The sequence below is a fragment of the Lepidochelys olivacea genome (genome assembly GCF_965140295.1).
Source record: "Lepidochelys olivacea isolate rLepOli2 genome assembly, chromosome: 6".
In the NCBI taxonomy this organism is placed as follows: domain Eukaryota; kingdom Metazoa; phylum Chordata; order Testudines; family Cheloniidae; genus Lepidochelys; species Lepidochelys olivacea.
The window spans coordinates 95,666,367-95,692,345 of record NC_140416.1 but is presented as its reverse complement, the minus strand read 5'-3'; the positions used below and the strand labels follow the sequence as shown (position 1 = coordinate 95,692,345).

Sequence of the window (25,979 nt, the reverse complement as noted above, 5' to 3'; positions counted from 1 at the left end):
CCCTCGGCCCTGCCCCCCATCCACCTGCCCCAGCCCTGAGCCCCCTCCCGCACCCAAACTGCCTCCTGGAGCCCACACCCTACACTCCCTCCACACCCTAACCCCCTTCCCCAGCCCTCAGCTCCCTCCCACACTTTGAATCCCTTAGCTTCAGCCCAGACCCCCTTTCCTGCACCCTAAACCCCTCATAACTGGTCCCATTGCAGAGCCCATACCCACAGCCAGAGCCCTCAGTCCCCCCCATCCCCCCACCCCAGCCTGGAGCCCCCTCCCACACCCTGAACCCCTCATTCTGGCTCTACCCCAGAGCCTGCACCCCAGCCCAGAGCCTGAACCCCCCCCACACCTCAACGCCCTGCCCCAGCCCAGTGAAAATGAGCAAGGGAGTGAGGGTGGGGGAAAGCGAGTGACTGAGGGAGGGGGGATGGAGTGAGTGAGGGCAGAGCCTCTGAGAAGGGGCGGGGCCTCTGAGAAGGGCGGGGCAAGGATGTTTGGTTTTCTGCAATCAGAAAATTGGCAACCCTATGCTCTGTACAACCGACAAAGAGAGGCTAGAGTTGTTATTCCATCCCACAGACTGGAATGGCAGCTAGGGAGGGTGCTGTACAATAGCCCTCTGGCTTCGGCGTGTGTGTGAATTTCAACTCTTCAACCTCTGCCTTCAAGGTTTACCCTGAGAAAAAAGGCATTAGGGGTGAGGCAGAAGGCCTATTAGGAAAATGCAAGAAAATGATAGCTCAAGAGAAAGCTTGGGGCTGAGGCTTATCTTCATTTTCTTAGAAACAGAGGAAAAACCCAAGTAGTAATAAAAGGGAACAGGGGAGGTTTGGGTTGAACGTGTGTTGAGAGCAGCATGGGGACTCTGCTTATTTACACTAACGTTTAAATATAAAGGGTCAAATCCTGAGGTCTTTACTCAGTTTTTATTCAGTCTGAACTTCTTTGGACTCCTGACCAAGGGGTGAGCATGGCGTGAATAAAAACAGAATAAGGACTTGAAGTCTTGGCCCATAATATCTAACTGTTAAATCTTGGTAATTTGTATGTACAAAGGGAAATATCTACAATTTGAAACAAAGTTAAAATATCTACCTTTACAAAAGTGGATGACAGTAGCCTCCTGCTTCCTCTGGAGCTGGCCCGTGAGGCATTTTTTGCTGCGCTCATCTCCTTCTCACACCTGGCAATTTCCTTCTTGAGTTTCTCTCTCCGTTGCTGGTCTGCAACTTAGGAAAGAAAGAACCAAATAAAATTAGTGAGATTTTAAAGGAATGTTACTGAGTCCTTCTCTCTAAATGCATTACCTTGTGTGGGCTTTCATTCAGTCAGAAAAGTAAAATGTTGTCATGTGTTCCAGTTTGAACATACTGTAAGCATGAAAAATAACTCCTATTGTCAAAACAGAATATTAAAACTTATGTTGCTTTCTTTAGGGTTAGAAATTTTGAGTTCTAAAACTACAAAAAGTACAGTGGAATTGGAAGACCAAGTTCAGCGACATGAAATTCTACTCAAAAATCCATAGCACTGTTCCCATCCATACAGCACTAAGAACCCTTCCAATTCTGATCCTGCTGAACAACAGTATTTCAACAGTATTGAAATTTTTGGTGAAAAACAACATCATTTGTAAATGTTAAATCTTGCTAGATTTATATGTACAAAGGGAATTGCGGGACTCAAAAAATTTGGGGTCAAACTCTGGAAAAAAGTAGAAAGGTCCCCAAAATGGGCATACAGATAATACTGCAAGAGCAGCAAATTACATGTCAGGAGCATGAATAGTCTAGGTAGGGTCTGTGTGGATGGGCCATTGCTGGATCAGGAGGGAAGAATCAGATAAGCTACTGAACCTTGGCCCAAATGCTTCTCGAGAGCAGAAGATTGGCAAAGCGTCTATGCCATCAAGATTTGGGGGAGGGAAGGGAAGGAGCCATGGCCTGCTGCAATATGGCCCTTTGCTCTTAATGTTACAAAGCTATTCATGTGTATTCTAGCTGCATAGTGGGGTGTCATAAACTCTGAAAGTTAATGTGATTTACAGAGCTGCATGCCTCAGTGGAGGCAGCCTGAACCAAAAACACCAGCACATTCATTTCCAAATGTCAATAAAGAGGCCCTACAGAAGATACAGGTACTTGTAAAATGCCAGTGCAAAGGGACTGCAAAGCCACCCACCAAGGAATACCCCCTGTGTAGAAGGAATCTAGAGGGCAGTAGGCTGCTGAATGCAAGTCGGGGTAGCCCTGAGGCAACCTCCCAATGGCCCCAGACTAAGGGAGACAAAAAGTAACATAGATCCACCTTCCGCCCAACCTCTTGGGTCCTGCACCAAGCAAAGTGAGCATCAGGTCTGGAAGCTCCATTCTTTGAAGTATGGGTTTACTCAGACAACAAGCGAATCTGTGTAAGGGGCTTGCTCCCATAAGGCACCGAGCACTCATAACTCCCATTGCAACCAACTGGAGCTGAAGACGCTCACCACCACCACACAGGATCAGACCCCAAGACATGAGCCGATGGTGCAGCTATGACTATGTTAATTACAGCAAGAGACAGATAGGCATTTGGAAGGAAGCGTAGTACTATGGGGGAGAAACTTTATCAGTTAATTGGACAAACTAAGATAAGCTTCCTCACTTCCTTCTGCCCTAGAAATAGTACAGGCCAAATTAGTCCCTGATGTAACCTCAACTAATTTCAATGGGATTATACCAGGGATGAATTTGTCTCTGTGTCCTTGTTGCTGTGCCATGGACTAAATGCCCATCACTACCAGCAGAATAATTCAAACAAAAGGAGATGCATCTTTTAACAGATTTAGTAGGAATGTCTGTTAGATGAACTATAAATAGCCTTAACTGTACAGAGAATCCCCAACTAAAGATCAAAATTGATCCAAAATGTCAACATGTCAAATGTCTAAATCTGCTTGTTTACAAGTAAAAAAAAAAAATCGTTTCATCCACTCTTTAAAAAAACAGCGAGTAATATCCGAGTATAAAATGCATCCTGCAGTTTTAAATTGCAAGATCTCCAAAGCTTAATGGAATCTAGAGATCAATGAGTCTCATCAGTGACTCTGCTCACAATCATTGTCAGGCTTAGTAATGAGATAATGCATTATATTATAAGCATATTATTATATTATATTATATTCTACGCAGTCCGTGAGCCTGTTCTGTTAATTCTGCAGGCAATAAAAAGTGGTGTATGTATGGCTGCAAGCGTTTTTAAAGGCTGTATTGTATACTATTCCGGCCCCGTCACACACACACACACACACCTTTTTAAAAGGATACTGAGCTATGAAATTCTTACTAATCCAATTTAGAAACTACACTACTGACTAGGCAAATGCCTATTACACAAAGTTCAGAGGATACCAAACAAATTTCCCCTCATTATAATTTTATTTTTCTGCAGTGGTTGCTCCCTTTACAGGCTTGACTCTATTTCCATAAACCCAGCACTTCAGCAATATTTCTAGAAACCTGCCTGGAGCTACAAAACATAGCTTGGCTGACTGAAATGAAGATGATAAAACTTTGAAGTCATTCAAAAATCTATCAGACATGTCACACGTCTAAGGAGTTTGGCAGTCCAGTGCTTATAACCAAAGTACGAGTTTGCTTAATATGAGTGGTTGTCCTTCGCTCTGAATTTCAGATCTCTACAGTCACCATATATCACAACTAGATACAATTTGCAATATTAATTCCTGAATTGATTTGTTTTTTAATGTAAATAAACTATTTTAGACATTGAAACATTAGTTGAACAAATAAAAAAATATCTTATTGAGCTTAGCCAAGGGTAAGTGCATGTCCCAGAGCATAATTTAACACTGACTAATGCTGTACTTCCCCATATGAACCAACTATTTATTTGCCAACTCAATTCTGGGCATTATTTTCCCATATGAATTCCTCCAGACCAAGAGCATGCAAAGAAGTCACATCATGTTTCTTTCAAAGTGGAGCTGCCACCCTCAGTTTGGATGTGCTGGAAGTGGCCATGATTTGTAATATTCAGCACATCATAGGGTGAAGCTAGTTCTGTAAACAAGTGCTGTCTTTCGTAACACCCTTCTCCTTTGCATAGCTCAGTCTTAGTTAATGAAAGTCCCAATCACACCACAACTTAGCCATCGAGGGTGAAATCCTGGCCTCACTATCATTTTAAATGAGCCATGATTTCACACTTGGAGCATTCACTGTTTATTAAAAGGACAGACAATATGAGGTTATGGTTTTCATAATTTTAGGACACGATTCTGCCACCCTTCCTCAATGTTAAGTAGCACCTTACTCTGAGAACAGCCCATTCAATCAATGGCACTACTTGCGGAATAAGAGAGTACTCAACAAGAGTAAAGGTGACACATGATATTTGTTTAGGAACAGATTCTTCCAGCCTTACTCATGTTGAGTGGAACGTTACTCAGAATAGACTCATTTAAATCAAAGGGACAACTCAAGAAGCAAGGTACTACTTAGCATGAATGCAGATGGCAGAATCTGGCTACAAGTAAAAGTTAGAAGTTAAACACCTGCACAACTGAGGGTAAACAGACTAAGAATCACAGCTGTATTAGTTTCAGAGTACCAGCATTGTTACTCTGTATCCACAAAAAGAAAAGGAGGACTTGTGGCACCCTTAGAGACTAACAAATTTATTTGAGCATAAGCTTTCGTGAGCTACAGCTCACTTCATCGGATGCATTCAGTGGAAAATACAGTGGGGAGATTTATATACCTAGAGAACACCCATTGTTTCATGTTCTCTGTGTATATAAATCTCCCCACTGTATTTTCCACAGTATGCATCTGACAAAGTGAGCTGTAGCTCATGAAAGCTTATGCTCAAATAAATTTGTTAGTCTCTAAGGTGCCACAAGTACTCCTTTTCTTTTAGTTGTATTAGTGTAGTCCAACAAAATTTAGCCCCAATTATCCAGTGTAATGTGGCTATTTTGTGCTCCTCAGAAATCCCAGTGCTGCCCTGAAACTAGCTTCCTTACTTGCCATTGAAGGATCCTAAAATTAAACAGAATTGCCATACTGACTCCGAACACCACCCACTCTCCCAGATGTTCATGTAGGGAATATCCCCAGAGAAAAGAGGGTGTGTCATCCCCTTGTCCACCAGATCCTCAGCTGCTGGAATGTCCACACGGGGCTGTTGGCTACTGGTATAGATTAGGACAGTTTCAAATTGCTCTAATTTATGCTGAGGGACTGGACTCGCACTCTCACCTCAAAATTTGCACTAAGTGCTCCCTGGCCAGTGTATCACCAGCATTTTGTAGTACTTCATATACAATAATGCAGTGATCAATTTCACTTTAATAAATACAATCAGGAAAATGAATACCTGATTTAGTAAATGTAAAAGGAAAGGTACACTCAGTAAGAGCAATATATTTCTATGTGACCAAATCCTGGGGTTCATACTCAGCTCTTACTTGGAACTAGTTTATTGCTAGGTCTTTTTGCTAGGCATAGTCATATTTACAGTTGCTGTGCACCCCACTACACGCTCTATGGGCTACACAGCTCCAATGACCATAGCCCCACCACTTCTTAAAAACCCTCTCTGTGGCAGAAGGAGTCCACACAAAGCACAGTTCTGTGGAATGTAAGGGCACAGATCCTCCGTGCATGTTTTCCACATCTGGCTCCACCAACCCACATGGGAAGCATAACTGCAACATCTCCCCTTGGTTATTTGGCTTTTCACTCCTGCAAAGGGCAAAATGCATCCCTCCCACACCCACCCCAAAATAACCAGGTCATCGTATAAGTTTCCTGATTTGCAACTGTTTTACAGAATAATAAATAAGTTTAGCATTGTATCCTGTTTTGAAAAAAAAGGACGCAGTTTTCTTTCCATCTTTTTATAAATACTGTTTGCCAGTAAAGTAATTGACCCCTTAAGATGAAAGGCTAATATCAGCTGTTTTTGAGCATTCGTTAGATTTTCTTGTAAGAATGAAGATGTAGGCCCTGAATCATCCTGTGACTTACAGAGTGGACATTTGTTAACTACAGACTTACTGGTAACAGTCTTGTGTATACTTTACACCTCTGCATTTACCAATCCAGTTTCTTATGGATCAGAGTCAGTAATACAAACTTGCTTTGGACTTTTTGGTGCTGCATATGACAGAAAGTGCATTGATCATGCAAAGCGTGGTAGAAAACAAAGAGGTGTTGACTGAATTTATGCCTACATAACACACCCATTCACACTTTTAAAATAAGGTTTTCTCTTTAAAACCATTTCCATTTCCATGTCTTTCCATCTTAATCTCCCACCGAGTGTCCAGCAGTATAATATCCACACAATACACTGCACCCACAAGTAATTGCAAAATTGTGGGAGAAAAAATAAGAGGCCAAGACTCAGCTGAAAATCTGACCTTTATATGTAAAATGTTGTTTTCTTCAATGTAGTTTGTGACAATCTTTATTGGGCATTATGTATAAAGTTTAAAAGAGAAGAGTCACAAAAATTATTCAAGGACTGGAAAAAGTGTCTTACAGCGAGAGACTTAAAGAGCTTGATCTGTTTACCTTGTCAAAAAGAAGACAGACAAGTGACTTGTTTGTGTATATGTACCCTCACAAGGAGAAAATAATAGGTGCTAAAATGATTTTAACCTAGTTGGAGAAAGACATAACAGGAGCCAATGGCCAGAAGTTAATGACGGTCAAATTCAAACTAGAAATAAGGCATACAGTTTTAAAAGTGAGGGTGATTAACCATTTGGCCAAAAAATCAAGGTATGAGGTGGAGTCCCCATCTCCTGAGGTCTTCAAATCAAGACTGGATGCTTTTCTAGAAGATGTGCTTAGTCAAAAAGAAGTTATTGGGCTCAATACAGGGATGACTGGGTGAAATTCTTGGCTATGGTAATGTAGGTCAGACTAGATGCTCTAATGGTCCTTTCTAGCCTTAATCTATGAAAAATGTATTATGTTGCTTTAAATAAATTTCTTCCTCAGAGGTACTGCCTTTTATGGAGAACAAAAATATGTATCTACTGCAGAAGCATTTCAAATTGCTAATTCAAAATGCAGGGACACAGAGATATTTACACAATTGGTTTTCATATTTATAAGCAAGAAATTCAGATGACAAATACACGGGACTATATTTTCAAAAAGATATGTCTGATTTCTGTGCACTATTATCATGTGTGTGCAAACATGCACAGTTTATATGCATAATTCAAGTGTATCTTTTAGGAAAAGATACATATATTATAGTTGGAGCAAACAACACCAGTGATAATTAAGATTGCCTGAGTGTTTCTGTTTAAAGGCCGTATTTCAGTTACTTTTAATCTTTACCTTTCGGTCTGAAATTTTCTGAGTCTGACCTCAGTTGAAGGATTATTTTTTAGGAAAGTTTGAGAAAAATGGTTCTGCCATGTTTGAGTACAATAATAGTAAAAAATATACACAGCTCTTAATGGCTCTAATGAGCCCTCAGGGAGTGACAGAACTTGGAAACTTGGCAGTTGTAGTAAATAAGTTAACCCCCCCCCCCATTCTCACTGTTCTGTTGGCACTATCTGTGTATGTAAGAAAACCCCATGTCATTAAAAAATGCACGTGTGTCTGGAATGAGGTAGGGCTCCCTTATTGCATAGATTCTTAGAAAGTATGCATGAAAATGAGGCAGGACTCATGGGGATGGTGGAAGGGCCAGTGCAGGGAAGATTGTGCAAACTTCCTGCACAGCAGCAAAACATAGACAAGTTTGATTTTCCTAGTTTACACAGAGATTTTATGTTTTTCACAACACAAAGATTATCAGTGATAATGCACAAAATGTACGTGTTCACATGTGGAGGTAATGCTGGAAAAAATCAGGCCTAAAAATATAAAAATCCTGATAAGTTCCTAGGTCCAGGCAAGGAAAAGTATCAGTTAGACTGCATCATTATTAGGTTTTTTTCTCCTAAAAATGAGTATGTTTAATCACTTCTAAAAAATGTAACTGCAGGTTCATACTTGATATTCATCCACTATGTGTGCTGGATTTCTGGTGGGCAATTTCTCAGAATGCATATTTTTCCTAGCAGGAGATCTACACTCTCAATCACTAGGTTCAGGCTGCACTGTCAGTGTATTCTGTGGAAAAACCTCTAAACATATGGGTTGCAAAAGTTGTTGTTATTGGAATCCAGGCATGTGTAGCAGCACCTGTCTTATCTGGCAGGGTTTTTGTCAAGTTTTCTGGCACAAACGCTACAATAATGAGATTTCTAATAGGCACTGGTATCGACATGCTTAGGGTAATTCTGCACACAGAAGTCTCATATTTCAAGAAGTTTCACATTTAACAACTATTTTAAGTCAATAGAATTGATCTAATACACATGTGCATGCTTGCTGCTGGCTCAGTTGCATGGCAGCTTGCCTGCTTTGCTGCCAGCTAGGATAGTGGGAAAAGAACTATGGAAACTAAATACACTTTAAGGGCAGACATATGCACTTGTTTGGAGGAAGTGCCAGCTCCACTACCATGTTAGTGCTTAAGAACCAATGACTGAGCCATGGCAACAGCCCAAAGGGAACTATTCACCTGCTATTTTAGCAGAGCAAGAAGCACAATTTGCGGGGGGGAATTTTCAGCATGATGTGCAGGTGTTCCGCTTTGCAACTCTCATTAATGTTAATAGAAGCCATGCTGATAAATCTCAGCACTTCGTACTGAAAATTTGCACTCAGTTGAGAAGCAATGAGGGGAGAAGAGGACTTCAAAGCAGAACGGTGAGAAAATTCAGCATCTGAAAAAGTAATTGAGAAACTTTACAAAAGCTCAATAAAGTGTCTGTAAATCCCAGATTATGGCACCACAAGTAAAAATATTTTCACAGTTAAGAAGTAAAAAGTAGTAAGATATGGAATATAAAAGGAAAAAATAGTAAATTAATATGTTCCAACATATGACAAAAAACTAACTATTCCATGTCCTATGGCTCACATGGAAAGGACAATTGATATGAGATTATTTTAAAATGATCTTTTTCATATTTTCTTTTTCAATACCCTTCTAGCAATCTCAGTGCTTGTGCTGTTGATTGCTATGACACAGCCACCTATTTGATATGGGATGGGAAGAAAAGTTCCAGTCCAGTTTGAAAATAAGGTGAAAGAGCAATGTAGTGAGGATTTAGTGTACTGTTTTTACCAAGCAGATGGGCAAATACACTAACTGCAGCAAAGGTGTAAAGTTTCCATCACACACTGGTAGGAGATTAATTCCAATTCTGTAACCATGACAAAGTTACACAGTCTGAGAATGGTCTGAGTAAACTGAACAGAAATGGAAATATACTGTACCTAGGCAAGTTCCATTTGAAATATGGGATACACCTACTAGTGCCATTACAATTATCTGTTAAGATTAAGGCTCTGTCCCTGTTTTCAACATGAACTCATATAAACCAGAAACATTTACTATGGCATGAACCGTGTCATATAGGTTCAAAGCTCAGGAGTATTTTGTTTGTGAAAATAGAAGGCTCTGAAATAAATGGGCAGAAAGTTCAGAAAGGCCTGAGCACTGAGCAGGTGTTGGAGAATCATCTTTATCCAGGGGGGAATCCAAATAAAGGCCTAACTGAGGCAGCAAGAGAAGTCACAGAAGTGAACTTTTTTTTTTTCAAAAACAAAACCAAACCAAACCACCCAAGCACTTTAATCCTCCCTCCTACACCAAGCCGAAGTAGCCATGCTTGGTACAGAGAAGCTATTGATACAGCTGGGGCACCAGGAACAATTCTACATCCCAAGCTGTGATCTGCAGGATAGCGGATATGAAGCTGCTCTTGCAGTCTAGAGGCTGTAATAATCCCTTGTGATACTGTTCCAGCCTGTGCTGCACCCTCTGAAGACAGCAGATGATGAATCCACAGATTGTCATGGACCTTTTGGCCCTGATTTGCTCCTTGCCTAACATCCCTAAAACCCATTCCACAGGGACATGTAACAGCCCCCAGGGAAACCGAGCATTGCTGCCCAAAGGGTGTGTGAACCATGAATCTTGTCTCCTCACAACACACTGATTTGGCTGTGTCTTGAACTAAGTACAGAGAAGGAGGGTCTAGATTCTGTACTGAGTAGAAAACACATTCCATGGCCTCCTTCCATCCAAAATGACTACTTTAATAAGTCACTTATCATCATCATCTTATCTTTTGTTACTAATTACAATACAAGCATGGAAACAGCTACACAAATTATTCGCATGTATTTTGACAAGAATACAACGGAGAAATATGTTTGTTAATTTAACAAGCAGCTGAGGTTTTAGCCTCTTTGACTGATACACTTCTCTAAGCAGTCAGTAAGCTGATGTCTTGGAAGTCACTGAATTTCAGCTTTCACTGTTGTCACAATAACTTTCTCCTTTCTCTTATCACAAACAGTATTTGATATAGAGATATAACTGACAATAGTAATAACTGCAGCTCAGTCTGGGTTGATAGTGACCTATGTTGTTACCACCTGATGGCTGTATGATTGTTTTTGTGAAACGAGTTGATTGGTCTCAGTCCAGTTCCTGGCGGGTGTTGACTTCCCCAAAACACCTCTGGAACTGGCACTAATGGGCACTCTTGTTAAAAGTCTTCATAGAGAGTCTTAGTGCATATGGAGACAAATTTTCCCTCCCACCCCACATGTGGTGCCATAAGGTCAGAGATGTAACAGATTGGAAGGGAGGTGGGAGGGAGAATATTGCACGGCTCCTGCTTCTGCTGCATCCACCATGGGGAAGAAGACGACTTTAAACTTCAAGGTTGGCAATAACTTGCTAGATGCATTTCACTAGGGCTAAATTCATTACAGACTGCCACAAAAAGGGGAATGAGGCGTGTTATAGAGTCATGAAGATATGTATGCCTTATTGAGTAACTGCGACCTTTTATTGTTATCCTTCTGCTTCCTCTCTCATTCCTTCCCTTTTCTGTTTATGAGCCTCACTTATATTGTGAGGAATTTAGATTGTGTGCCCTTCTGGGTGGGGACTGGGACTTTTCTTGTATTTGTGAGGCCCCTACTTCAAATTTGAATGTTGTCTCATTAATAGCTAGGGCCCCATGTCCGTCATGGAGGTTGCAGAAGTCACAAATCCCTGGGGTGACCAGAGCAGCTGCTGCTCGGGTGGACCCTGGGGTGGCCAGCTGGAGCAACTGTGGTCAGCGGCACCTGGCAGCTGGTGCTGCTGGCCCAATGTGCCTCCCCAACCTGCGCCCTCCACCAGTGGCCCCCCTCATAAGATTTAGTCAGGGGTATTTATAGTATAAGTCATAGACAGGTCATGGGACATGAATTTTTGTTTATTGTCCACGACCTGTCCATGACTTTTACTAAAAATACCCATGATTAAATCGTTGCCTTAACAGCAAATAACACTCTAACTTTATAAAACTTTTTAAAGAATTAACATCTCATAGCAAATACTTACATTTGATGCTGGTTAACCTGCTTTTTGGCACTGAACAGTCTACGGCTGCTGAAAACAATAAAAAAAAATAAAAGTGAGTTATGCAAGATCCTATTCTTAATATTTGCTATGGTTAGAAGAATATATTACCAAAATATCACTAAAGGAAGACTTGTTTAATTAAAGGCTAACAGTTTCTATTTTTCATTGTGGTATCTGCTTATGGTGTATTCAGACCACTGGTTTGTTTTAATGGATTCAATTAAATGTCAAAGAAAAATTCTTGATGCTGAATTTTACAGGAAATATGCATTTTAATGAACATTCCCTATAAATACAGACTGTACTATTCACTTGCAGCTATGGAAAAGGAAGTGTAATTAAAGTATGTTACTTGTGCCACAAGTCCTCCTTTTCTTTTTGCGAATACAGACTAACACGGCTGCTACTCTGAAATACATCTCCAAAGATATTGCTCCCCAGTGTAATATACTCAATAAAAACATGTTTATTCTGACCTTGAGTTTTAATGGATGACAAAGCCTGAATATTCCTGTCTTTAAAGCATGCCCTAAAAATATGTGCAGTGATGCTAGGGTGACCAGATAGCAAGTGTGAAAAATTGGGATGGCGGTGGGGGGTAATAGGCACCTATATAAGACAAAGCCCCAAATATTGGGAGTGTCCCTATAAAATCGGGATATCTGGTCACCCTAAGTGATGCATGGATGAGGAGCAACACAGGAATTATGACATTGGAATATGCTAATTATTTATCCAGTACCCTGTCTCTGAGAATGGCTGGAAGAAGGTAGAAAAATATAATGCATCTAGTGTTGTGATAATATATCCCGAGAGAGAGGAATTTCTTCCTGAGCTTAACTAGGTCCTGATCCTATAACCATATGTGTGTTTAACTTTAAGCATGTGAGTAATCCCATTGATTTCAATAGAACTACTCAGGTGCTTAAAGTTAAGTATGAGTAAGGCTACAATTTAGTCATGGGTATTTTTAGTAAAAGTCATGGACAGGTCACGGACAATAAACAAAAAAGCATGGCCCCATGATCTGTCCATGACTTTTATTAAAAATACCTGGGACTAAACCTTACCTGCAGGGAGGGGGGCACTCCTGAGGACTGCTGTTCCCCCCAGGGTGGGGCAGCATGGGGCCCCACTGCTGCTGCTGGGGGGCGTGGCCCAGGGCCCCCTGTTGCTGGAGGGGGGACAGCTCGAGGCCCTGCTGCTGCTTGCGGGGGGGCCAGCCTGGGGCCCTGCCGACACTGCTGCTGGTCCCGGACCACTGCTCCAGGGCAGCACCGGGCACCAGGTGCCCGGGGCTGCCAGAGCAGCAGCCAATGAGGCTGGTCTCAGGGCTTCTTCAGCTATTGGGATGGCCCTGTAGTCAGCTGCACCAACGCTGCATTACTATTTGCAGGATTGGGACCAGTTTATGCCATGAAGCATGGGAGTAGGCTGTGAAATTTAAAACAAACACACACAAAAATCTACTTTTTTTTTAGTACTATGCACACAAAATATTTAATAAATTCCCAATGACCCTTGGGTCACTGCCCTAGATTCAGCACATTATATTCTATTATGTGACTTTTTAAAAAGGTAGGCAGAGCTTTGCAACCTAATTTTTTTCACTTGATTCTTTAATGAAAGGTTGACTGTAAACACTGCATAAGGACAGCATCACAAGTTTCTAAACTTCAGTAATATTCAATCTTTGGGCATAGTTTTGCCATAATTAAGCAAAATGTACTCCATTTTGCACTAAATTTATACAAAAAAGGGAATTAGCTGTTCTATATAATTTAAATGGAAATGGTATTGCTTCAGAAGGTTGTAGTGGCTGATATGAAATCTGAATTGAGGTTTGGTGCAAAAAATTTCCAAATACAATACAAGACAGAGATACTTCGGAGTTAATCTCTCCAAACTGGAATAAGAGATTAAAATGAAAAGGTTGTGCAAGTTAAGGAAATCTGTGGAACAGCTTGCATAATGTCTGAGAACGGCAACTCCTCAGATCATAACTGGAGCAGGTTGCTTGTGAAATTCAAACTTAAAAACCATTTGGTCAGAAATATGCATTTCAGTTAATACGGAAGTTAGAATGGTGCAACTACTGTTTCATCCTATTGCCATATATTATTGTGAGAGCCAGAACTCACAGTAGCAGATGAGAAGCAGATAGAAACTTTACATAATATCACATACTGTGATCATATGGATGGTGAGAATGAGTGCATATTAAAGCAATGTGACTGATGATAGTATATTTCTGTCAAATATGAATCAGGAGAGGAGTGTGTATTCGGAAGCATGCTGCAGCTGCAAAAATGAATGCCTTGGCAGAGATCCAAAGAAAAGCAAAAGCTATAGCTAAACAACATCAACTCGTAGACTGACAATATATTGGCACAGACAAGCCAAAGAGTCAGTACTCTTCCTCCCACCACATTTTTAGAAAAATAAAATTATAAATAAAGCACACACTGGAGCCTCTGATTCACCTTGCTGTGCTTCCTCTGTGCCTAATAAAGATAGTTATTGGCATTATCTTCTTCATATTCTGAGTCTGAGCTTTAGTGATTATTAATAACCGAAGATTAGCAGAATCACTAGCCTGATTTCCTTTGATCATCATCCCACAACAAGCAAAAATGGATGAGGCAAGAAAGAGGATAAAGTGTTGGATTCTTAGTTCATAAGGAGCCAATATAAAACTGCACTATTATGAAGAGGCAGTGGTTGACTAGCTTTCCATTATAAGCTCAATTTTATCACAGCTACTCACCCAACCTTATCTTCACCCAAACTAAAACAATCTCCCTGATTCTTCTCATGAGTGCTCATTCCTCTGCCAGAGAAGAATTAAGCTGTGAGTGAGTGGAACCTTTACTCTGAAGTTCCAGACTTCCTAACATTTGCTTTGTGAAAACAGTACTCTAAAGGTTGAATTTACTTCTCTGTAAAGAACAATGTACATTATTATTGCTGTATGAATAACAAAGATTAATAATAGATTATATTAATTTACCAACATTTGGGGAAAATTTTCAAAGTGCTAAAACACTCACATCTCCCTTCCACTGACTGCAATGAGAACCCTTAGTGCTTAGCACCTTTGAAAATCAGGCCTTTTGGGGGGTTTCTTTTGTTCGTTTTTAAAAGATGAAATGCTCTACATTTATTCTGATGTAACTAATCTATGTTTACTGCCACAACTCTATCCTAATTAAGATTTTCTTTTTTTTGGTCTAAGCATATTACTTAGCATCAGCGACAAAACAGAGTGAAATGAAGAGAAATCAAAGTAGTAACTTTCTATCACCATCCGAATGAATAAGAAAACAACATGTTAATGTGAGAAAAACAACCACACACAAAGTTACTGGATGACTTTTCATATTTATTATTAGTCGGAAGCAACCAACTGACATCAGTAAGGAACAGAACCAGCAAAAACAAAACTTTCCACAACCCAATTCTTGTTACAGGTCTATTCTAATGCAAAGTGAAGGAAGGAGCTAAAACTGGGTGTAGAAGTTTCATGTTTGGACATTTTTACCTTTGGCTGAAAGGATTTTGTTATAATGAACAGCCATGTGATCCCTGATCAGGTACTGGTTATTTAGTCTCCGGGAGGAGTCAATGCAAAAAGCTATAAAATTAAACACATTTGAATGTTATAAAAAGTAGTGCAAAGATCAATAGTTATTAATTAATTACAGTTCAAACCCAAACACAGTTCCAAACAAGAGCTGCAAAGATGGCAGACGGTGTTACATAATGGAGGCCACAAGAACCAGCGCATGGGCCTGCCCTTGCTTTTGGCCTCCCAACGTCACAGGTGACATGCCCTAAGGGGACACTTGTCTTTCCTAACAACTTCAGAATCATGGTACTTTTGGGAAAGGATACCGAGGCTTTAACTCACTCCTTCATTCTAAGATGTCATCTCTCCCTGATACCTTTTCTCCTTTCCCTGCAGTGTTGGTTTGCACTACAGCCCCAGATCCAGTGGCTAAGCACTCTCATTCCATCTTCTACATGATCATACTGCATCTCTAAACAAACCAAACTGAAATTTGGTGGTCACCAAAGTGTGCTAATGCTCCCTTCCCTCTCTTTAAAACTGAATAGTGTATGTCTGACAGCCTCAAATCCAGGTGTTCCAACCATGAATCCCATGCACTTTGTCTCTCCCACATTAATGGGCTGGTTTGGTAGCATTTTCATAGTTAAAATGCTGAACTGATAAAGTCCTAGTTTTCCATTACTTCCACCGCATCCATCCAACCCCAAACTTTTAAAAACTTCTATTCCAAACCAGTAACAGAATATATGTTTACATTTCATCAGTATAAATAAATACATTTAAAAACAATATTCAGTTAGTTGTCCCTCCTCTCCATTTACCTTCCAGTCCCCAAGGTCTGCAGGAAAATGTTACCCACATTGTTAGAAGTTTTAGAGATATTACCAACTGTTACATGGGAAACAGAGATTCCTAAACTCAGGATATTGTGGGTGAGGGCCTGATGCTGTGAAATGTTGACTTTAGTGGGAGTTCAGCACACTCAGCACCTTACATGATCAGATTTGTCCCACAGAGTCCTAAAGCATTTTCGATCATTTATTTTTATTTAAACAGAATGTTTTATTTAAACATTCATGTTTAAGATACCTTAGGACACAAAAATTTTAGATTGGACAGAGTTCAAGAAGTTCCTATAAACATAGGCACTGTTTTAGCAGGGCATTTAAGCACATGCTTAAGTGGTCTACAGAATAAAGGGCACTACTCATAATCTTAAAGTTATTATACATATGCTTAAGTGCTTTGCTCAATGGGAGCCATAGCTTCTTCATCACCTGAATGGAAACAAACTCAGTATCATATTAGAATACATATTATTCGTTCTATCTGAGCCATTAGCTCATAAGAAATAACACTTAAAGGTGGTATTTTTACCTTTTTAGCTGTAATTTTATGTATTCTAGCCAGAAAAAGCACCAGGACACATAAAACCCACTTGTGAAAAGACCAAATGTCCTTTCAGTAAAGCACATTTGTATATTACTATTATTAAAACCTCAGTAAAAGTTTAAGTCAAAGGTTTTAATGAAATAACTTTTTTTTAAAATCAGAAAATAAACAAGTCCATACAAGGCAACCATGACAACCCTTTTATCAACTCATACATATTACTTACCATTACTCTGAGTACTTAAATGTCCTTTAAATGGGCTTGCTGGACCATATCTGGGAATGGCTGGATATTCGCTCACTTAAACAAAAATGTCAAGCAATTAGAAGGAAATACATATTTTGACAAACAGGATAAAGCAAAACATGTTTCTTTACAGCTGCAATGGTCTGTTTAAATCAGTTATTATGAGAAATTTGAATCTGTGGCAGCCAAACAGATTACTGGAAGGGTGGACTTTATTTAATATTACAATGTGAACATCATTATAGTTCAATGAGCTTCCCATATTAACTAAATACCAAAGTATGATTGTAGAGAGACAGCGTGGGTGAGGTAAAATCTTTTATTGGACCAACTTCGGTTGGTGAGAGAGAGACAAGCTTTCGAGATTACACAGAGCTCTTCTTCAGGTCTGAGAAAGATACTCAGAGTGTCACAGCTAAATACAAGGTGGCAGAGATTGTTTAGCATAGGGAATGGTCCCTTCAAAGGAATGTTCCCTTGAAATATGTTAACTACTTATGCTAAACAATCTGTGCCACCTTGTATTTAGCTGTGACGCTCTGAGGCCTTGTCTACACTGCTATTTTACAGTGCTGCAACTTTCTTGCTCAGGAGTGTGAAAAAACACACCCCTGAGCGCTGCAAGTTTCAGCGCAGTAAAGTGGCAGTGTAGACAGTGCACCAGCCCTGGGAGCTACTCCCCTCATGGGGACGGTTTTTTTACAGTGCTGGGAGAGCTCTCTCCCAACGCTGGAGCTGCAACTACACAGTCACATTAAAGCTGCCGTGGCAGTGCTTTAACGTTGCTAGTGAAGACATACCCTGAGTATGTTTCCCAGACCTGGAGAAGAGTCTGTGTAAGCTCGAAAGCTTGTCTCTCTCACCAACAGAAGCTGGTCCAATAAAAGATATTACCTCACGCACCTTGTCTCTCTAGTATTGTGGGGCCGACATGGCCATAACAACACTGCATACAAAGTATGATTGTGATGTTTTCATAGATACATACAGTTTAAATCAGAAGGAATCATTAGATCACCTAGTCTGATCTCCTGTATATCACAGTCCATTAAATTTCACCCAGTTACCCCTGTATAGGGCCCAATAAAAACTTGTGTTTGGCTAAAGTAGAACTTGTTTTAATGTTTTATTGTAAGGACTTTAAATCCATTACAGCAAATGACTGATGTATGTATAATCTTTTCAGATGATAGATGCTGACGTAATTTAGTTTCATGTCCATAATTTACACTGCTAAATTCTGAACACTTTAAGGAAACAATCTGTGCTTTCTCTTCCAATAAGAAATCATTTTGCCAATAAAAGGAGTTTGTTTCAAAGTATGCTGTATAAAAATAACCTGGTATTGCACTGGCTGAGGTCATTAAAGAAAAAACAATCATTCAACTTCCCAGCAGTTTGATGGACTGGCAGAGATTCCATTTGGTATATTTAGATCTAAAACAATCACAGTGCAGCTATTCTATGACAAATGTTGATGCAACTACTCGCTCTCGTACCGGTTGTTTGGAGTAATAGGAGAATAAGCATCATAGAATCAACATATTCTGCTCAGAAAATAAATGTCTTAATATTAAATGCAGCAGCTGTTGATCACTGGTCAATATTTTATCCCGTTGACAGTCAGTATGATTTTCAAAAGTGCTCTGCACACTGAGTGCACTTGAAAATCCCATCTATTGTGTCTTATGTAAATAGGATCTTTAAAATCACCACCTGTGAAACTCCACATTTTTGAAGCAATTTTTAAAAGGAGATATGTGATTGTTATGAGCAATAACATTCTCTGAGCCTTCACTCTATGTGGCTAACCCCAAGAATTTAAAATATAAAACAAAGAAAAAGAAAAAATCCACAAGACTCTTCTAAAACAAGATTTCTTTCTGGAAGTGAAGGTACCATACCTGCTCCACTTACTATTGACTATCATAATTTGCAGCCAATTTCAAGGAACATATGATCATTGTCAAGGGCTGAACTAGCCCATTCTCTCTCACCTGTAGATGTTAAGAGAGCCTGAAATGGTCATGTGAACGATTGCCTTACAACTGATACATGGCACCTCTGTGTGCAAGTAAAAACATATGACAAGGTATATGGTCATAAGCAGATGTATACACACCTCAGGTACTCTGTGAGGTAAGAGGCTGAAAGTAACCAATAAGTGTGGTTATCTCAAACACCTGTACTCTTCGGTCTCCAGTACAACTACACTCCATGAAATACGTTATGCTTTTTACTATATTAATTAAAAAAAATTAAGATATTTGAAAAATTGTGGAGAAAAGAAAGATGTCTTTATCTGGGGATATATAGTATTTTTAAAATTTTATTTTTTTTAATATTGTGGGGTTTTTTTAATTGCCTAATTCAAGGTCCTTCACATTAGGAGTAGGGATGTAACTTTTACTATTCAGGTTAACACCAAAAACTAACCATCCTTTTCTTCATCTGCATCTTTTTTCCATTCTTCATTACTGCTTCTATCCTCTCTTGTTTCCTGGTTGCTCCTCTTTAACTCCCCTCCTATTCTTTGATTGCTTACCCTTCCTTCCCAGTCCAAATCCCTCACTGCTTCCCTTCCCAGCACCTCTGCTCCATGTACAAGCAGAGAAACAAACTGAAACTGCTAAGATAGAGCAACTCTCTGTTATGGCCCCAATCCTGCAAAAACTTACATATCTGCTTAACTTTAACCAGATGAGTAATCTACTTACATGCTTAAAGTTAAGCACTTGGGTGAGTGTTTTCAGAATTGAGGGCTATATTTGTGGCTTCTGGCACATGGAATGTAACAGTACAGAAGGTGGGGGAACATGACAAAATTGGTGTGCATTTGATGATTTCTAAAAACTAGCTATAAACTATAGAATCCTTTTGGCTCTTAAAGGCTGTAGTATTTAAAAGAACTGTTAATACAAATCAAAATAGAAGGGAAAATCTTAAGACATTTTTATGACATTCTTCTTTTTGATGGGTGTAACGATTTCAATGAGGGCAAATTAGTAAATTTCTTTCTGTGTAGTTTCATTAAATACCATAGATCCTAAATAGATAGTCAACATCACTGTGAGGAATCTTCTTTTCCTAATGCCCATTTTATAATATAATAGCATTTCCAAACCTGGGATGTCTTAACACTAAGCGAATGCATATTTCCATTATACAAGCTGTTTAACAGGCTTTTTAGTGTATTTCAAATTTAGGCATGTTACACTTTACAGAAACAAAGCACAAATGCTATAGAAATCTTCTGAATATTCCCTAGGAGCCCTGAATAGAGAAAGGAAGGAGCTATCAAGTCCATTAGCCTGAAGCATCTATCCATTTTGTGATGTACCGCAAAAGCTATTACTCTTGAAAGGACAGGATATATCTGTTGCTAATTTTCACATGCAACTAAATAATTTGAGATGCACGTTGTGATCTGGGTTACTACAGATTCACATCCTGAATGTCTACTATACACACAGATTATTTGTTCCCTACGATAAATAAAATGGGCCACATCCACGCTGTTGCAATATCCTATCCGTTCCTCATTTAAAACACCTTTAAAATCTGTCCTTTCTCCTGCACTTAAATCACTATTGCTTGGCCCTACCATAGTCAGTTATCTACTTGACTAATGCAGCTCCTTCTCCCTGGCTTCCCTACCTCTGACTTGCCTCTCCTCCAGTACATATCAAATGCCACTAGTAAAGTCATCTCTCTTGATCAATGATCAGATCAGCTTAACCTGGCTTAAATGAATTCCTCCATTGACTTCTTCTCACCACTCATAGTAGGTTCAAATTTCTCAGCCTCACCAGCGAGGCTCTTTACATTAACACTCCTGCTTTCATCTCTGCTCTTGTATCTTTCTAAACATTACCCCTTGGACTTCAGTGAAGCCTCCTGACCAGTGATGAGCTGCCAAAATCTTAACAACGGGTTCCCTCCTCACCCCATGAGGGGGTCGTTGCCCACTCCTGCCCCCCGGGACTCCTGCCCCATCCAACCCCCAGTGTTCCTTGATGCCCCTCCCGGACCCCTGCCCCATCCACCCCCGTCCCCTGACTGCCCCCAGAACCGGGCAGGAGGGTCTCGTGGGCCACCGTAGTGGGTGCCCACCCCACCCCTAAGAGCCAGAGGGACCTGCCAGCGGATGAGGCGGGGAGTCCCGGCAGTGCTTACCTGGGGCAGCTCCCAGGAAGCATCCGGCAAGTCCCTCTGGCTCCTAGGGGCAGGGGAGTGTAACTGGGGGGAGCAGGGGAAGCGGCTGCTCGCCCCACTGATCACATCAAAAGTGGCGCCTTAGGCACCGACTCCACAGGTGCTCCGGGGCTGGAGCACCCACGGGGAAAATTTGGTGGGTGCAGAGCACCCACCGGCAGCTCCCCACCCCATGCCCGGCCCCAGCTCACCTCACCTCCGCTCCACCTCCTCCCCTGAAAGCACCGCCCCCACCCTCGACTTCCCACAAATCAGCTGTTTTTGGGAGGGCTGAGAAGCAGGCGGCAGCTTCCCGCTCAGGCCGAGGGTGGCAGAGGTGAGCTGGGGCGGGGAGTGGTTCCCGTGCGTGCCACCCCCCCGTCACCTGCTGTGGCGTGGGTGGCCCTCCTTGAGCCCCCCTGCCCCAGCTCACCTCCGCTCTGCCTCCCTGGGCCTGAGTGCAAAGCCGCCGCCTGCTTCTCAGCCTGCCCCGGCTTCTCACGCAGACAGCTGATTCGTGGGAAGCCAGGGTGGGGGTGGGGGTGGAGAAGCAGAGCAGGGCAGTGTGTTCAGGGGAGGAGGCGGAGCGGAGGTTAGGTGAGCTGGGGCAGGGCGCTGCGCGGGGAGCTGCCACCAAATTTTCCCTAAGGCGCTACTTTTGGCCGGTTAAATTTAGAAGCCCTTTTAGAACTGGTTGTCCCTCACGGAACAATCGGTTCTAAAAGGGCTTCTAAATTTAACAACCGGTTCTAGCGAACCGGTGCAAACCGGCTCCAGCTCACCACTGCTCCTGACTAGTTATCACCTTTGGTTGAGTCTACACTAGTATTTTCCTTCAAATTTTCCACCATTGCACAATCACTGGTGCAGATCCACTGGGGCTAGCCATCTTGGGATCACTACTGTGGACACCTGGTTACTGGCTTTTTAACTATCATGTCACCTAGATCTGCTCTAAGCAAGCATACACAATACAGTGGTTAGAATACTGGCAGATAGTCTATATTAGCACTCCCACCATTATTAGCAGTGGTAATATGATGGAAGGAAATTTAAGGAAAACGCTAGTGTAAATATATTATTTGTAGCCTTCTTTCTCTCATCTGCAACACATCTTCCATGTTGTCCTGATGGCTGGAATAGCTTCCTTTGTCTTGTGTGCCACTCCATTTAAAGGCATCCTTAACACACTCCTTTCACAATGTCCTTCAATGACAATTTATATTTATAGTTTTAGAAAAACAAATATAAATAGTAAATTTGATTATAATTTTTTTAGGAAAATAAAATCCTAAGTATCCAACAACAAATGTGAAAGTAATAAACTAGAAATCTGCTCTAGCAATCTATCCTTCTCTGTTACTTTTGTGTACTGTTCATGATCTAATTTAGACCTCTATCCTGCAAAGCATGGCTATTTGGACTCCGTTGGACTGTTCACATGTAGTTATGCAGGTATGTCGTTGAAGGATTGGGGCCATAGACTATAAACATCAAGAAACAGGGGACTTGTATTTTAGCTGCTTATGAAGTGGTAGGGCACCTGCATAATTCAGGTTTCAGAGTAACAGCCGTGTTAGTCTGTATTCGCAAAAAGAAAAGGAGTACTTGTGGCACCTTAGAGACTAACCAATTTATTAGAGCATAAGCTTTCGTGAGCTACAGCTCACTTCCTCAGATCTGAGGAAGTGAGCTGTAGCTCACGAAAGCTTATGCTCTAATAAATTGGTTAGTCTCTAAGGTGCCACAAGTACTCCTTTTCTTTTTGCATAATTCAGAAATCTGGGCCAGAGAGGAGATCACAGACTCAATAGATTCTCATCCAGAGCTGATCAAATGGAACCTAAGTTCTCCAGCATTTTGTAAGTGATGTATAGCTGAGTCTGATAATAGCAGAAAAAACACACATTTTATAGTCAGATGTCTCGTTATAAGATCATCTCTAATGAGTATTTCAGGTGAGGGAACCCTGGAGAGAACAGTCCAGGCACCATAAGAGTACCCCTTTGTGAATTCTTGTAACTATAATTTTGATCCAATTCAGTAAATTGTACAGCTTGGGTATGATTTTAAAGGTGTTCACAGACGTGATGTTCACACCATCTTCAGCTGGAACTGTGGCTCCTCAGTAGCCCTGAAAATCAGGCACTTTATTTTTCATCATTCATTTACATTACAGCCGTCTGTAAAAGCAGACAAATTTTTCACCAGCAGATGGCACACTGTTTAACTGTAACGTGAAATATTTGGTGTTACTGTATCAGCCTTTTACTATTAATACATGTACATTTGTAAAAAACAAAACAATGATCTAAATCACCCGTCTACCAGAGGAAAACCCAAAAGACAGAGTGAAGAGGGAGATATCTTGCAGAGTTTCCTCTGAATCTTTCTCCTGAGGAGGACCAAGGTCTGCCCCCAAGCTGCAGGGACCTCAGAAAATTAGCTGAAGACACAAAACCATCTAATAACAGGCCCTATAGTTCCCTATTCAGGAAGACAACATTATGTCAGTTTACACTCCGTACATATTTCAAGGTTATCTTCACAACCAAAAAGACTAGAAATTAAAATGTAAGGCTTATATTTGGGAGCACAAGGGGCAGATTCTTCAGGAAATTCCCTGGCGACAGAATATACATAAGCTTGACAATAGGGCATGTTTTCTGGGGGACTTGGATAGTCAGGGGGTGAGTAAAGATGACTAGTTCTGGGAAGATGGGAAGGGGAATAAAGGTAATAAGACTTGTACCTATCACTTTGAACAATCTAAATCAGGGATGGGCAAACTTTTTGGCCCAAGGGCCACATCGGGGTTGTGAAACAGTGTGGAGGGCCGGGTAGGGAGGGCTGTGCTTCCCCAAACAGCCTGTGCTTTTCTTTCCGTGTACATATAAATGATCCCATTGTAAACACCTTTGACCACAGATTTAAACTTTTTGCTAACACATATGTAGAACTGAACTGGGAACTGTATAAACCAGTTTTACCTTTATTTAGGAAATTAGTCAGATTTAAATGTGTCATTTCAGAAAACGATTTTTTCCTCCAATAAGTACATGGATATATATATTTGATACCTAATGCAAATAACCGCAGTAGGAAGCCACACATTTATTCAAATTTTAGAGATATTGCATTGTTCACCCTGGGTAATTTACACAAGAGTTTTGTCATATATGCAGCTTCCCAAGGTACAGAATGTAAACAAAATTACATAAGAAACATCAAAAATCAATTAGGTCCTTTAGTACATTGTTAATGCTTGTAATTGCTTCCTTTTGTGAGCCTTGCTGGCTAATGAAGGATACAATGCAGTACAGAAGGGAAAACTGGATGCGAATCATTTACTTTTTTTTTCTCCAGCCAGTGGCAAGGATGGATATCAATCATGATTCTTTTTGTTTGTTTAAAAAATATTTTGTTTAAATGATTTCTCCATTAAAATGTTGGTTTTTTTGTTTACTTGTTGCCAGATCTTACTTTCTTCCCATTTTATAGTCTTAAATTGCTAAGGTGGATATTCCGTGCTTCTTTCTTAATTAGTTTCCTAATTGTTAGCAGAATTTCAGAGTTTACATAAAATTTTTAAGAAGATATATAAAACATTCATCTATACTGAAAAAGACAATTCTGTGTCTCATTAACATCCTTCCAGTGAGATCAACACAAATTCAAATACAAAACTGATAAGGAAGTAGCAGGGCTATTTTTACAACCAACACCACTTTCTGACATACTGAACTTCTGCACATCAAGACAGATGACACACTTTGACTGGGCTATAGTCTTTCTTCAAGGTTTTCAGTTTGAAACCAGTCAGACTTGTATTCCTAAGTCATTTAGTTACCTTTGAAAACCAACTTTTAAAATGCTTAGATATTGGGTTTAGGATGTTAACTTCAGGCTTCTGTTTTGAAAAAGATTTTATGTTTGAGACTGTTTTAAAAATAAAAATACAATAGTAGCCCTGATGCTGCATACACTTTTATGCACATGCTTAACTTTAATCATGAGAAGTTCTATTGAAGATAATGGGTCTATTAATATGAGTAAACCTACATATCTACTTAAATATTTGTGGGATTAAGACCTTAATTATCAATATTTTTCTCATATTAAAATAAGATATCATTCTAGTAGTGACATTTTAAAAACCAAAATAATGATAATTTAGTTCATTATAAATTGTATTAATAAATTAAGGCCAGAAGAGACAATTATGACCATCTAGTCGGACATCCTGTGTAACACAGGCCATAAAATTTCATCAAATGATTCCTGCATCAAACCCAATTTTTTTTTCACTTTGAGCATTTCTTTCAGAAACAGACATCCAAATTTGATTTAAAAACTTAGACTGACAGAGAATTCACTACATTCCAAGGGATGTTGTTTCCATGTAGGGTTGTCAGGTGTCCAGTTTATGACAGGAATGCCCCATTAAAAAAGGATCCTGGCGGCTCTGGTTAGCTCCACTGGCCACTAAAACTTCAGATGGCAGTGCAACGGGGGGGCTAAGGCAGATTCCCTGCCTGCCCTGGCTCCATGCAGCTCTTGGAAGCAGCTGGCATGTCCGACTCCTAAGTGCAGAGGTGGCCACAGGGGCTCCATGTGCTGCCCCGACCCCAAATGCCAGGTCTGCAGCTCCCACTGGTCAGGAACCACGGCCAATGGGAGCTGTGGGGGCAGCGACTGTAGGTGCAGGTAGTGCGCAGAGGCCCCTGGCCCCTCTGCCTAGTAGCCGGAGTTGGGATATGCCACCGCTTCTGGGAGCTGCGTGAAGCCAGGGCAGGCAGGGAGCCTGCCTTAGCCCCGCTGAGCTGCCAGGCTGGGAGCCATCTGAGGTAAATACCGCCCAGCCAGAGCCCACACTCCCTCCTGCACCCCAATCTCCTGCCCCAGCCCTGAGCCCCCATCCACACCCCAAACCCCTCATCCCCAGCCCCACCCTGGAGCCTGAACCCCGACCTGGAGCCCTCACCGCCTCCTGCACCCCAACCTCTTGCCCCAGCCCGGTGAAAGTGAGTGAGTATGGGGGAGAGCGAGCGACAGAGGAAGGGGGGA

The 25,979-nt window shown here is 40.9% G+C and overlaps 1 protein-coding gene across 5 annotated transcripts in view; it reads right to left on the bottom strand.

Annotated features, from left to right (window-relative positions):
* SPATA7 (spermatogenesis associated 7) overlaps positions 1-25,979 on the bottom strand; it is a 77,200-nt gene that overhangs the window by 32,408 nt on the left and 18,813 nt on the right. For 3 of the 5 annotated variants that reach the window (XM_084629944.1, XM_084629948.1, XM_084629947.1), the window contains 4 exons: positions 16,698-16,772; positions 15,050-15,142; positions 11,488-11,535; positions 1,093-1,226 (listed from right to left, as the gene is read on the bottom strand). In XM_084629944.1, coding sequence (XP_084486070.1) covers positions 1,093-1,226; positions 11,488-11,535; positions 15,050-15,142; positions 16,698-16,772 — 350 coding nt within the window. The remainder of the gene's footprint in view (positions 1-1,092; positions 1,227-11,487; positions 11,536-15,049; positions 15,143-16,697; positions 16,773-25,979) is intronic. The other 2 variants (XM_084629945.1, XM_084629946.1) reach the window with 2 other exon arrangements.